At 34.2% G+C, this 15,506-nt stretch overlaps 1 protein-coding gene across 1 annotated transcript; it reads right to left on the bottom strand.

The window, feature by feature from the left end:
• Positions 1–11,333: 11,333 nt before the first annotated feature.
• Positions 11,334–14,024, bottom strand: LOC100252530 (disease resistance protein RPM1-like). Its single transcript, XM_002275044.2, has one exon. It carries the CDS (start codon positions 14,022–14,024, stop codon positions 11,334–11,336), a length of 2,691 nt encoding a protein of 896 aa, XP_002275080.2.
• Positions 14,025–15,506: the final 1,482 nt, after the last annotated feature.

The raw sequence follows: 15,506 nt of genomic DNA, 5'->3' as shown, positions 1-15,506 counted from the left end.
ACAAAAAAGAGTATTTTCTTTGAGTTGGAGTACTGGTCAAAGTTGAAGTTGAGACATAATATTGATGTTATGCATGTTGAAAAGAATGTATGTGATAGTGTTGTGGGAACTTTATTAAATATTGTAGGAAAAACAAAAGATACAAACAAAGCTCGCTTAGATTTGGCTGATATGAATATAAGGAAAGAATTGCATTTGCAAATACAAGGGAACAAATTGGTAAAACCCCATGCATGCTACACATTGACTGTAGAGGAAAGGAAAGAGTTCTGTAAGTTTCTAAAGTCTGTTAAATTTCCAGATGGTTATGCTGCAAATTTATCTAGAAATGTTAGCATCAATGATGGGAAGATCTCAGGGTTAAAGAGTCATGATTGTCATGTTTTGCTGCAAAAATTACTCCCTATCGCTATTCGTCCATATTTTAATAAAGATTTGTGTACAACACTGGTTGAGTTGTGTAGTTTTTTCCAAAAGTTATGTGCAAAGACCTTGTACGTGAATGATTTGGAAAAATTAGAAGAAGAGATTGTCCTAATATTGTGTAAGCTTGAGAGGATATTCCCACCGGCTTTCTTTGATGTCATGGTTCACTTGATGGTACATTTACCACGTGAGGCCAAACTTGCTGGACCAGTTAGCTATCGATGGATGTATCCATTTGAGAGGTACATTTTTACCTTTTTTTGTTTATTAATATTCTCATCTAACTATGTTACACAATACACGTGTTAAGGCTTATTTATTTACACTATTTCTATTTAGGAACTTAGGAACATTGAAAAGATATGTGAGAAATAAAGCTCGACCAGAAGGTTCAATTGCAGAGGCATACATCGTGAATGAAGCTTTAATGTTTTGTTCAATGTATCTTACTGGAATTGAAACACGTTTTAATCGAAGTGAAAGGAATGAAGATCGATTTGAAGATCGAGTACAAGGATGTCTTTCCATATTTTCACAGCAGGCTCGACCATTAGGCAGTCGACAACATCTCCAATTTTCGAAGGAAGAGTTAACTAAGGCACATTGGTATATCATGAATAATTGCCCAAAGTTGAGACCATACTTAGAGTAAGTTTTAGAATCAACATTAAAGATATTTCTTTAGTACCTCATTACTTAATATCTATTTAATGATGTAGTGAACATACAAAAGAATTGGAGAAGACAAGTTCACATAACTTAGAGAAACGACAAGAGCAAGAGTTTCCTAAGTGGCTTGCAGATCGTGTAAGTTTTATTTGTGTAATTTGCTTGCTACAATATAGTTGTAATGAACTAATATAATTTTAATAAGATTTGATATTAAACTATAAATAATTATGTATATCTATATTGTAGATGAAAGCTTTGCGTGTTAAACAATCACCAGAAGCAACTGATGAACTATACTCATTAGCATGTGGACCAGATAATCGAGTCCACACATACATGGGTTGTATTGTTAATGGAGTTCGCTTCCATACAAAAGATCGTGATGATCGGCGTATCACCCAAAATAGTGGGATATGTGTCTCTGGGGAGCATGATGGTGAGGAGATTGATTTCTATGGTGTTTTATCAAATGTGGTTGTTTTGAACTATGTCTTGGGGTATAAGGTTATTCTTTTCAAGTGCACATGGTTCGACACAAACCAAAAGAAGAAGAGAATAAAACATGACTATAATTTTACCACAATCCAAGTTACCTCCACCTGGTATGACAATGATCCTTTTATACTTGCTACACAAGCACAACAAGTTTTCTACCTAGATGACTACAAAAATGGTCATAATTGGAAAGTAGTACAAAAAGTGAATCATAGACACATGTGGGATGTACCAGAAAGGGATACTAATATAGAAATCGATGAAGAAGTGTGCGGGGGAAGTGATGAAGAAGCTTACCAAGATAATGAATCTCATGAGCTTAACTGGTTTGTAGAGCAAGATGATGGATTTGAATTTCAACGATCTGACCGCTTAAACATTGATCCAGAAGTTGTTAATGATAATGTTTTGATTTTAGAGAACATGAATGACAATGATGATAACTTCATATGTGATGACATTGAGGAAGAAGATGAAACACTAGATGATTATGCTAATGAGAATGAAATGTGGCTTTCAAGTGATAGTGAAAGTGAAAGTGATTAAAGAGACTGGTAAGCTACATTTTATTTACTTTATTATATGTTAAATAACATAATGTAATCTAGATCTAGTTCTTTAAATTTATGTTATGTGTTGTGATATTCCTTTTGTATTATTATTTATTTGTCTTTATTGTTATTTTATTATAGATGGCTCCTGGACGAAAGCGGTCACCTTCTGAGTTAACTCAACCACCCACAACAACACCCATGACTCCTTTTTATGTTGATGTTCCAATGCACACATCCAATGAGGGCACTAGTAGTTGTAAGAAACTTCTTACATTTATATATTTTACTTATTATAATTTTGTAAGATATTTTATTTTATTTTTTAAAATTTTAAATTGTAATGAGATGTAATTTATTTTTAGTCTTTTTATTAACTCTTATTAATTTTTAAAGTTTAATCAATAATTTCATGGTAGCACCTAATAAAAGAAATGTAAGAGGCAAAACTAGAGGTGTCATTCTTGACAAACTTATTGAAGCTAATGGGGGCAAACCTCTTCCGATCACAATCAAGCCATCAGATGGGAAGCAAACAGGAAAATATTGTGAGAAATTGTCAAATGAGATTGGGTTAACAGTGAGACAACATGCACCTGTTAGAGTGGAAAAATGGAAGCAAATGCCTCGAGCTGAGATCAATACAATGCTTGATCGAATCAAGGTAAAGTTGCTTGAAATATATATTTTTTTTAGCTTGTAATTATAACTAATTGTTGGTTATCTCTAAACTTACTTTATCTCATATTAGTTCTTCTTTTGTTTGACTATGAAGGAAAAGTTTGCCCTAGATTTGACACAAGAGCATGTGAAGAAAAGTTTAGAAAAACAATTATCTGACCGGTTTAGAAATTGGAGATGCGATTTGCACAAGCACTTCAAAAAGTTCCCAACTGTGGTGGAGGCTAAACGAAATCCTCATGAATCTGTGTCAAATCAAGAAGATTGGGACTATCTTTGTGATAGATTTTCAAGTGAAGAATTTAAGGTAAAGTTTTCAATGAATAATCATTCAAACCTATTTCTTATTGAATATTCTACTAACTATATTTATATTATTTTCAATAATAACTATTATTACAGCGTCGTTCAGCAATCAATTCAGTAAATAGATCAAAGATGCTTTTTCATCATCGAGGAGGCTCTCGTTCATTTATCCAACATGGTCTACAAGTGGTAAAATATAAAACTAAGGTTCTTTAGTTATTCATATAACTGATAATTCTTAATATTAATGCATAATACTTGACAGTCAACAGAGAATGGAGAGATGGTTGGCCAAATTGAACTATTCAAACTAGTTCATTGGAAAAGTCAAGATGGATGGATAAATCAAGAGGCTAGAGATTATTATGTAAGATTATTTTGATAGCTTTCTATGTTTAAATCATGTTTGGGATTATGAATCTTTGTGGAAGTGTCATCATGATAGTTTATTTACCATGTGATGATAAATAAGGCACTTCCTTGGTAGTTTTCATAAATCTTTAAATTTTGATTTGGTTATTGATTGCTTGGGTGTTCAATGTTGTTAAATTGATTAATAGCAGGGAAAATTTGGCAAAGTCTAAAAATTAGGGGAGACTATGCCAAAATTTCTATTGAAATTTTATCTTACCAACTTATTATTATAACTTTTCTTACTCAAAATTACATTTAAGATTATTAGTACTTGTAAAGTATTATTATATCAACTTGTATACTAGATTCTTATTTCAATTTTTATATTATTTAATGTGTGATTACAAGCTAATTAGGTTCTTCTTAGGTAGAATCCTTGAAGTAAACTTTTGTTTGGGCATTAACTAATCATAAATCTTTATTGTTAAATATTTTATTATGTGGTTGGTAAAAATTTGTGGAAATAGTAAAGAATTAAAGAGGGATTAGTATATTATTAACTTGAATATATAATAGGTCAAATTTTGGAAAAAAACTAAGAAATATAAGAGAATATGCCAAAATTTAAATAGGATTTTTAACTTGTTAACTTCTTGTTATAATTTTCCTTGCTTAAAATTAAGTTGAGATTCTAAGTACTTTTCAATTTTTACCATTTTATTATGTATATAAGAATCTTGTTTACGTGATAACAAGTTTAGATACTTTTTTTAGCCATTTCTTTGCTTAAAATGAAGTTTAGGATTATATGTGCTTGTGGGGTGTTACAATATTTGTATAAAAAATATCATATCCTTATTTGAAATCTAATATTAAGGGATTATTCCAAAATTTAATTAGGATTTTTAACTTATTAACTTCTTGTTGTAATTTTCTTTACTTATAATTAAGTTGAGATTCTAACTACTTTTCAATTTTTATCATTTTAATATGTATATATGAATCTTGTTTATGTGATAACAAGTTTAGATACTTTTTTAGGAATTTCTTTGCTCAAAATGAAGTTTAGGATTATATGTGCTTGTGGGGTGTTATAATATTTGTATAAAAATATCATATCCTTATTTGAAATCTAATATTAAAGGACTATTCCAAAATTTAATTAGGATTTTTAACTTGTCAACTTCTTGTTATAATTTTCTTTACTTATAATTAAGTTGAGATTCTAACTACTTTTCAATTTTTATCATTTTAGTATGTATATAAGAATCTTGTTTATGTGATAACAAGTTTAGATACTTTTTTAGGCATTTCTTTGCTTAAAATTAAGTTTAGGATTATGTGTGCTTGTAGAGTGTTACAATGTTTGTATAAAAATACCATATTCTTATTTGAAATCTAATATTAAGGGACTATGCCAAAATTTAAATAGGATTTTTAATTTTATAACTACTTGTTATAATTTTCTTTACTTATAATTAAGTTGAGATTCTAACTAATTTTCAATTTTTACCATTTTAGTATGTATATAGGAATCTTGCTTATGTGATAACAAGTTTAGATAATTTTTTAGGCATTTCTTTGCTTAAAATTAAGTTTAGGATTATGTGTGTTTGTGGGGTGTTACAATGTTTGTATAAACATACCATATTCTTGTTTGAAATATAATATTAAGGGACTATGCTGAAATTTAAATAGGATTTTTAACTTACTAACTTCTTGTTATAATTTTCTTTACTTAAAATTAAGTTAAGATTCTAACTACTTTTGAATTTTCACCATTTTAGTATGTATATATTATTCTTGTTTATGTGATAACATGCTTATAAACACTTTTTTAGGCATTTCTTAGCTTAAAATTAAGTTTAGGATTATGTGTGCTTATGGGATGTTACAATGTTTGTATAAAAATACTATATTCTTGTTTGAAATCTACTATTATTTGCCATATAATAACAAATTAAGGCACTTGGATGTTTTGTTGTGCTAAAAATCAATTTGATTATTAACTAATTTGAAATTCCAATGCTTATATTTATTATATATAGTAGGTATAATTTAAAAAATATCTACTAAATATGGGAGATCATGCCCAAATTTAATGGAAATTTTAATTTACTAACTTATTAATTATGTTTTGGTTCTTTTTTTTTTTTTGTTTTATTTTTTATTTTGCATATATAGGAGAAGATGTTGGAGCTCCAACGCCAGCCTATTGCAGAAGGAGCTGTGGCTATGACTGAGGCAGAAATTTGTGAGAGAGTTTTGGGACAAAAATTAGGATATGTCAAGGGCCTTGGTTTTGGCCCTAAACCAATCTCATTTTCTAAATCTAGACCATCATCTTCTGAGCATGAAATTGATTTGGAGCATAGACTTGTTGAGACTCAACTACTTGTGGAGACTCAACAACAACAACTTGAGACTCAACAAGATCGAATTGACCAATTGGAGGCCTTGGTACAAAAACAAAACCAACAACATCATCAACAATTTGAAGAAATATTGCGTCATCTACGATCAAGCCAAGGGTCCTCATGATCCCTTTTTTTATGATGTGCATATGATGGACGTTCATTTCCTTTTTTTGCCTATGCTAATATAGTTTTTTGTGAGAGACACTTTGTTAAACTAATACTTTATTTTGTTAGTTATATTAGCATAGATATTATACTACTATGATCACATGTTATGGTTACATATATTAATTACCAATGAAGTTATGTGATATATATTTTGATTTTTGTAAGCAGGTTTCAGAATTAACTTTTCTATTATAATTAATGTTTTAAATACCAAATACCATACATTTGTAATATGAAAAATAAAAAATGTAAATACATTTCCTAACAAAAAAAAATTATTACTAAAGATATTTCCCGATGAAATATTTTTGTTGCTGAAGATTGTTGTATCATCCACAACTAATTTATAATTCACTGGCATACGTTTTAGGGACGAAATCATTTTGTAAATAAAAGAATTTAGCAACGAAATGAATTTGTCAGTATTAATGATAAATATTTTAGTTGAAAAAATCCTTTAGCAATGAAATATCTATTTCATCAAGAAAAACTTTTAGTGACAAAATGGAACTTTCGTTGGGATTGCAAAGCCTAGGGAGACGAAATTAAATTGTTACAAAAAATATTTGGTAGCAAAATAAATTCGTCAGCACTAAGTATTGACGACTTTGAGGACAAAAATTTATATTTTTTAGTGGCAAAAATTCTTACTTTTGTTAATGAAAAATTTCGTTGGGGAAAATATTTAGTAACAAAATTTTTATTTCATCAGGGAAAATATTGGGCGACGAAATAGGATTTTTGTCGGGATACTTTTAGCGACGGGTCTAGGGCGACGAATGTGACACGAAACATTTTTCGTTGGGAAATATTTTTGCAGACGAAATTTAGACTTTTAGTGACAAAATATTTTATCACTGAAAGTCAATTTTCTTGTAGTGTAGGCAACCAATCCGATTGTTTTGTGACAATAAAGCCGCATGTGACATTGCTCATAATCCAGTACAACATGATCATACAAAGCATGTCGAGGTGGATAGATTCTTCATTAAGGAAAAGTTGGATGATAAGATTGTGGAATTGCCTAAGATTCGATCAGAAGATCAATTGGCCGATATCCTCACCAAAGTTGTCTCATGTCAAGTGTTCTCAAAATTTTTAGACAAGTTGGGCATGTGTAACATCTATGCACCAACTTGAGGGGGAGTGTTGAGATATTAGGAATGTTTAAACATTAGGAAAGTTAAGATATTAAAAATATTGAGATATTAGGAATATTGAGATATTAGGAAAGTTGATATATTAGGATATTAGTTGTTATTTCCTTATATCATTCTTTCCTTGTATCATTCATTCTCATTCTTAGAATGATGATTACCCTCTATATATACTCTGTACATGAACGAATGAAAGTATGAATGGAAAAAACTACCATTTATCAATTTGAAGACCAACTAGAACATGCAATGGATCCTTGAATGCTTGTTGATTCTCATCAGTAATGCTAGTAAAGAAATGACAATCCAACAATACATACTTTTGAGGAATCTAGAAGATGCATAGGAGGAATTCATGTTGCTCTGCAGACCTGATTCTTTCAGATGTATAATGTTCATGAAAGATAATCTCTTCCAACTGGCCCTGTTTATATGACTGAATACACAGAATATGGTGAACCAAATGGCGATATTGACCCCCATTTTTCTTCAGCACAAATGTTTCGGGCATATCGCATAGCAGCAGCATTTGGAGGTGAATGAGGTTGTCAATACCTCTAGGTGCCCGCACGAGCTTACTGCACAGGCATATGATCAGCTTTTGCAGGCAAGGCAATGTGTCATCTTCCATTATGATAAACCTCAGCTCTTTCAACTGATCAAGGTCTAGTAGCTTAAGCTTCTGACATTTTCCAGGCTTGAAGTTCAACTAGATGTATGCATCAAGCAACTGCAACTCTATCAGATTTGGGAGGTCTTGAAGAGCTGCAACTGGGTTATCTTGTGATAGTGAAGACCATTTTAGGCGTATTCTCACCAGGTCATGTAGAGAAGATACCCAGTTCAGAAACCTTTGCAAGGGCCCTTTGAGATACAGGCGTTGAAGATGGCGCGGAGGATTGGTCATTGCATCAAGCTTCAGAGGCTCCTGATTAAGAGATGCCACATCCAAGGAATGGAGATTTCACATCTTCCCAATTGAGTGGCCGAAGCTCGGTCCATCTTCGTTTTCTAGCTCTACAATGCCCAGCTTTCTCAGTTGTGTCAAACTTTGGAGCTCTTGTGTCATTCTGTGCTTCCCTCTCGCCTTTACAAGAGAGAGGTCATGGCCGACCCGGAGATAGCTGGAGGGATTGTAGGTAGTACTTTGAGCTTTCTTATGGTTAAAGTTGATGCTTTTGCAATTAGAGAATGGAAATTGCAGGAAAATATTAAGAAGGCAGTCCGAAACTTAGACTGCGAGCTGCGGAGCATAGAAGCCCTCCTGAGAGATATTGCTGATTCAAAGAAAGAGCATGATCACAATTTCAGAGTCTGGATTCAAGATGTCCGGGATCAAGCTTATGATATTGAGGATGTTCTTGACCTGTTCAGGCTTGACATGGCTCAAGAATCAGTATGGCACCGCTTGAAAATGCGTCACTCCATCAACAACTTGATACAGGAGATTAACGATAGGCTGGAGAAGATTGAGCAGACAAAGGTGATGTACATAAAAGCATGGCCTCCACTTCAACCAATGCAGGCAACAACACATACTTTCCTCTGAGAGCGGCTTCTTTGTTCAACACTACTGACACCGGGGGCATTGAGGGGCCAAGAAATAAGCTGGTTTCTTGGGCGTTGGACCCAAAGAAGAGACTTGAGGTGATGTTCGTGGTGGGGATGGCTGGATTGGGGAAGACAACTCTCGTCCACAAAGTGTGTGAGAGGGTGCATAACAACTTCGATCGCCATGCCTGGATCACTGCTTTCCAGTCCAAAACAGCACGTGAAATCTTACAGATATTGTTAGTAGAGAAATTTACCTGTTCACATACCATAAGCTTGATCCCGAACATCTTGAATCCAGACTCTGAATTGGTGATCATGCCCTTTCTTCGAGTCAGCAACTTCAAGGCACCGAAAAAGATGAGTACTGCATTGAAGAGCCTACAAACTCTCTCTCTCTTTTCTCTGAAATCTGCAAATTGCTGCAACAATATTACGATCCACTCAAGTGAGATAGCATTGAGTTTATGGTCAATTATCCATACCAAGTCAATACATGGAAATCCACCCTCCAACTTGCCAAGCAGTAGTGGTACACTTTCATTCTACTTTTCTTGAATAACATTCTCAAATCTTATACTAAAAAAACACAAAAAAAAAAAAAGACAAAAGAAAAGAAAAGTAGTAGAATGTGAGTAAATAAAAAAACGTGGGCATAGCACAACTTTTCTGTCAATAGTTAAGGCAATTCATGTTTGGTTGGAGAAAACCACTAAGCAAAGAAAACAAAATACATTTTCAATTTAATTTCTTTTTCTCCTTTACCCTGATGAATCTACCTATCCCATGAATTTAACAGAGATTTGAGTTAGTCCCTAATGAAAGTTTTGGCAACTCTTGAAACACTCAACTATATTATTTTCAAATTGTAGGCAATCCACATGAAGTCATTGTTACATATTTATTATATGATATGCAGGTTATGGCCTTCCTAGCTTCTTAAAGGTATTTTCTCAAGAAAAAACCATTCATGTGACAGCCCTTTGATATTGGCCTCAGTAGAATGTAAAATGATGCCATTTTCCTCGGTAGAAAATTCCCAATTGCTGTGGCTTTTAAAATTCATGTGGCGGAGATTGGCTGAGTTTAGGTTCCAAGTCTAAGGCGTTGGATTCATCAACTTCGTGTAGGCCTAACAAATAAAATGCCAGAGTGTCTTTTTCTTCATACCAAAACAAAATAAAAGGAGCCTATCCATCACTCACATGGACCCAGTCTTCTCCGCATTGATGTTGCTTGGACAAAAGACTGCAGGAGTCGATGCTGTAAATAATATGAAAAGAAGCATTACATACAGGATACAGCTCAAGAAAATCAGTATTCATGTATCGGAACCTAGCTAGAGTCTTCCCCCTTGGGAAGACTTCGACTATTTCCAAGCTCACGGCTATATGTGGTCCTTATAGGATCATTTTACGCACATTTCTAGTGCCCAGGAAAGTGGGGATTAGATTAAAATTTTAAAGAAACATTCAAATGGAAAATATATTCAATATATACATGCATTGGAAGTTTAAGGGGAATTAGAGCATGTTTGATGATATTTTTATGAGAAATATTTTTACTTAAATGCTTTTTTTAGAAGTGTTTTTAGAAAAATTACTTATAAGTGTTTCTAAAAAAATGTACTGTAAGCAATTTTTTAATTATTTAAAAATAATTTTTGAATTTTGTGAAACATTTTAGAATGGGTTTGAAAATGATTTTAAAAAGCGTTTCTAATATTTTTAATACTTGAATGATAAAAATTTTCAAATATTAGAAATGTTAAAAGTATTTTATAAAATCAATACCAAACAAACTCTTATTTTTCTATGAAAAATTTTTTATATCATAAGTATTTTTTAAAAGTATTTTCAAACAAACTCTTAAAAGTTTAGATGTTCTAAATCAGACTTTATTAGAAAAGGTTGTAAAAATTTTTAAAAGTGATCTTTAAACTTAAAGGGAGTGTTTTAAGGTTTAGTGAAAAAATTCTTTTTGAAAACAATCCTTAAAAGAGAGAAAAAAAATATATATATATATATATATATTAAACAAACTCTACAAATGTTATTTTAAGTGAAAATTTGTCAATTATATTTTTTAAGTTAAAAAACTGTTTTATCTTTTGAAAAAAACTGTTTTATTTTTTAAAGAATATAAATTTATTTTCAAACATAACCAATATTCCTTGCAAATTGATCTTGATATAGACCCACCATGATAGTTTCATATCAATATGGAATTGTATGCAAAACATATTAATTGGAAAGCCAAAAATAAAAAATAAAAACACTATAAACAATTAAAATTTTAGAAAAAGTAAATATGTACAATCAGATGTCTTCATCGTATTAATAAGACAACTTCTACATATGTAACGTAAAATGATACCTTTGATAGAAGACATAATTTCGTATATAGCCAATTTCACCATAAATAGCTTCCTAGGAAAATGCAGTAATCCTAGTAAAGAAATAGCAATCCAACCACATTTTAAGGAATCTAGAAGAAGCAAACGATGAATTCCTGCAGTTCTACAGACCTGATTCTTGCTCACAGGTGTATAATGATCAAGAAAGATCTTCCAACTGGCCCTGATTATATGAATGAATACACGGAATGTGGTGAACCAAACGGCGCAATCGACCGCCATTTTTCCTCAGCCTGATCACAAATGGTTCGGGCATATCGTGCAGCAGCAGCATTTGGAGGTGAATGAGCTTGTCAATACCTGTAGGGACCTGCACCAGCTTGCTACAGTGGCTTATGATCAGCTTTTGTAGGCAAGGCAATGTGCCTTCTTCCATTATGATAGACTTCAGCTGTTCCAATTGCTGAAGGTCTAATATCTTAAGCTTCTGAAATTTTCCCGACCTGAAGTCCAACTGGGTTCCAGTGTATGCATCAAGCAGCTGCAGCTCCACGAGATATGGGAGGTTTTGAAGAGCTGCAATCGGGTCTTCTGCGAGTGAAGACCATTTTAGGCGAATTCTCACCAGGTCATGTAGAGAAGATACCCACTTTGGAAACCTTTCCAAAGGCCCTTTGAGGTACAAGCGTTGAAGAAGGGGCGGCGGATTGGTCATTGCATCAAGCTCTAGAGACACCTCTATATTAAGAGATGTCACATTCAAGGAATGGAGATTTCGCATCTTCACAATTGCGTGGCACAAGCTCGTCCCATCTTCTTTTGCCAGTTCTACAATGCCCAGCTTCCTCAACTGCGTAAGACTTTCGAGCCCTTGTATCATACTGTGCTGCCGACTCATTCTGTGCTGCCCACTCGCCTTTACAAATGATAGCTTTTGTAGGTTCTTCAATGCGCCCATCCTCTTTGGTGCCTTGAACCCCTGAACAATATCAAAAGGTAGGACACTTTCCATATTGTAGCGATAAACCAGCAGATGGCGAAGTTTCTCCAATTGTAGGACTTCTTTAGGTACCTTTGTTACCAGAGTCTGCTTAAGATCCAAGGTCTCAAGGTGATGAAGGTCACCGAGGGACCGAGGGATTCTCCTTATATTTGTATTCCTCAAACTCAAGTACCTCAAGAGCAGAAGATCTGTAATTACACTCGGAAATTCTTCCAAAGGAGTGCCCTGTATGTCCAAGACCTTCAATAGTTTGAAATTGGAACCAATCCTTACTTTGCCTATGCAGAAACTGAAGAAGGTTCGAACACAGGGTAAGTCCTGAGACACATCAAAATCTTCCTTCTGGATAGATAGGCGGCGGGTATTCTCAGTCAACTTTCTTACTGCCCCTGTACGGACAGTACAAAAGTTCTCCTCATGTGAGACTGAGAGAATCATCTTCAACATGAGACTATGAACTCCCACACTTGTCGGCCTTCCATCAAAATCCATTTCATTTGCCTTTATCAGATTCCTGTCAATCAGCTCATTCAGGTACTCTTCCCCAACCTCTTCAAGCGTTTTGCCTCTTTTCTCTATCACAAACCCTTCAGCTATCCATAGCCGAATAAGTCTTCTTCGCTTAACTGGGTTGCTCTCAGGAAAGATGCTCATGTACAAGAAACAATACTTGAGATGGTAAGGTAAATCATTGTAACTTGCAGACAACACTTTCATAATATTTGAAAGCTCACCACTGCTTCTCAATTCAGACTCAAGGCTATCATGTAATATTTTCCACTCATTTTTAGTTGGAGCCTTAATGGACAAAAGTCTACCGATTTCAATAATCCCAAGTGGTAATCCATCACATTTCTGTAAAATGGATTTGGAGACTTCCTCCAAACCTGAAGGACATCTGCCATTTCTTGAGAAAGCTTTCTTATAGAAGAGTTGCTCAGCCCTTTGCGGTGACAGTGGCTGAAGCTTGTGGATATCAATAGAATCATCATCTCTACAAGAATTAGCTATATCGCCTCTCCTTGTAGTGATAATTATTCTACTGTCCTTACCATTTGGCAAGGCTAGTCTAATGGACTCCCACACATCTTTTACCCATAAGTCATCAAGAACTATGACATACCGTTTGTTGTTGAGAAATTTTCGCAGCTTATGCGTCAGAGCAACCACATCGGCCCCCTGTGTGATTGTACAGCCCAATTCCTCTACTAACAAGGTCCATAAGATATCGAGTTTGGTTTTGGACTTTGAGGCTGTGGTCCAGACATGGCAATCAAAGTTCTGCTTCACCCTCTCATACACGCTGTGGACAAGAGTTGTCTTCCCCAGTCCAGCCATCCCCACCACGAACATCACCTCAAGCCTCTGTTTCGGTTCCAAGGCCCAAGAAACCAGCTTATTTGTAGGCTCCTCAATGCCCACGGTATCAACATTACCAATGAACAAAGGAGCCATTCTCACATGAAGGTATGTGTTGTTGCCAGCATTGGTTGAATAGGAGGCCATGCTGCGATACCTCTCCTTTGTCCGCTGAATATTTTGGAGACTCCAGTCAATATCCTGTATCAAGTTGTTGATGGAGTGACGCATTTTCAAGCGGCGCCACACTGATTCTTGATCGAGCCTGAACAGGTCAAGAACATCCTCAATGGCATAAGCTTGATCACGGACATTTTGAATCCAGACTGTGAATTGGTGATCATGCTCTTTCTTTGAAGCAGCATCTCTCAGTAGGGCTTCAATGCTCCGCAGCTCGCGTCCTAAATTTTGGACTGCCATTTTGATATTTTCCTGCAAATTCCATTCTCTACTTGCGAAAGCCTCAAGTTTTAGAAGAAGAAAGCTCACAGCACTCCCTGCAATCTCTCCACCTATGTCTGAGTTCATTCTCACTCTCTTTTCTCACAAATCTACAAATTGCTGCAACAATATTAGGATCCAGTACTTCTTGTTATGGTTCATGTGAGCGTTGAGTTTATAGGCAATTACACATACAAGTTAATACATAGAATTCCACCCTTCAGCTTGCCAAGCAGTAATACTCTATTCAGATTCTCCCGAGGCCAGCCTAATTCTCCTTTTGAATAACATTCACAACCATTGTACAGCAAAAACACAGAAAAGTCATAGAATTAGCAGGTGTATGTGTGTGTAAACAAAACAAGTGGGGGGTGCCCACAGGTAACCCACAAGTTCTCTCAAGAATTTTAGGGCGATCTTGTTGGGTGTTCTAACAAGAATGCAATTTTTTTTTCTCTCCTGTATACTGGATAAAGATTTGAGTTAGTTCCTACTAAAATAATTGGCAACTTGGGACTCACAAGCTTGTTTATTTGCAAATTGTAGCCAATCCACATGAGGTCAAATATGTTACATAATAATTAATTATATGCAAGTTTCGCAAGATAATATAATACTATGGCCTTTCCTAGCTTCTTAAAGATATTTTTCTTAGCAAAACCAGTCGGGCAGTTCCATGTGAACCCTTTGACATTGGCCTCCTTACATGTAAAATGATTCCATCTTCCACGGTTGAAATTTCCCAGCTGCTCTGATTTTAAAAATTTATGTGATCGAGATTGCCCGAGTTTGATGGAAGCCATGTATGTTAATTCCAAGTCAAGGTGTTGTGTTCATCAACACTTCGTATAGACCAAACACATAAACTGCTAGGTCTCCTTTTCTGCAATCCCAAACAATAAAGGAGCATATCAATATTCAATCACCCAAAGTTTAAAAATTAACATTGGACTGAGTCTTCCCCCATATTGCTGTTGCTTGGAAGCAGGCATAGGACCCTTGAAAATACTGGTTTTAACTTCTAAGAATGCCACTTGCATGTACAATTAATACAAAACCAATTTCATAAACTAAGCGTTAGGGAAGATGTCCCCAAAGAGTTGTTGGTCCAAGTATTATCTTCGAATTGTTTAGTGTCCGATTATTTAACTATTCTACATATTTTTTATCATCTTTATTCCTAGGTTTGCGTGAAATGCCATTAATATAACTTCATATATATCTTTTCTCTTCATAAAATTTTTCATCATATAACTCAAATACAAATAATTCTTTCTATTGACAAATGGTTGCATCTATCAACTCTCTTTGTGTTCAAATGTCATGGACGTTTGGATGAATGCATTATAAAGTTAGGAAATGCGTCTTTCTTGACAATAATTAAGTTTAGGAGAGTTGATAGCACCTAAAAGTTGTATTTGAGTTTAAACTTATTTCAATAAGATCATAAGTCAAAAGTTCCATTAAAATCAAACCATGTGAAATTCAAAAGAATCATAGACAAGGGAGAAAAGAAAGCTTAAGGTTTCTTATTACAATCACTTGAAAAATATGTATAATACAAATAGA

This window comes from Vitis vinifera, chromosome 1, assembly GCF_030704535.1.
Source record: "Vitis vinifera cultivar Pinot Noir 40024 chromosome 1, ASM3070453v1".
NCBI lineage: Eukaryota > Viridiplantae > Streptophyta > Magnoliopsida > Vitales > Vitaceae > Vitis > Vitis vinifera.
This window is presented reverse-complemented; position numbering and strand designations above follow the sequence as displayed.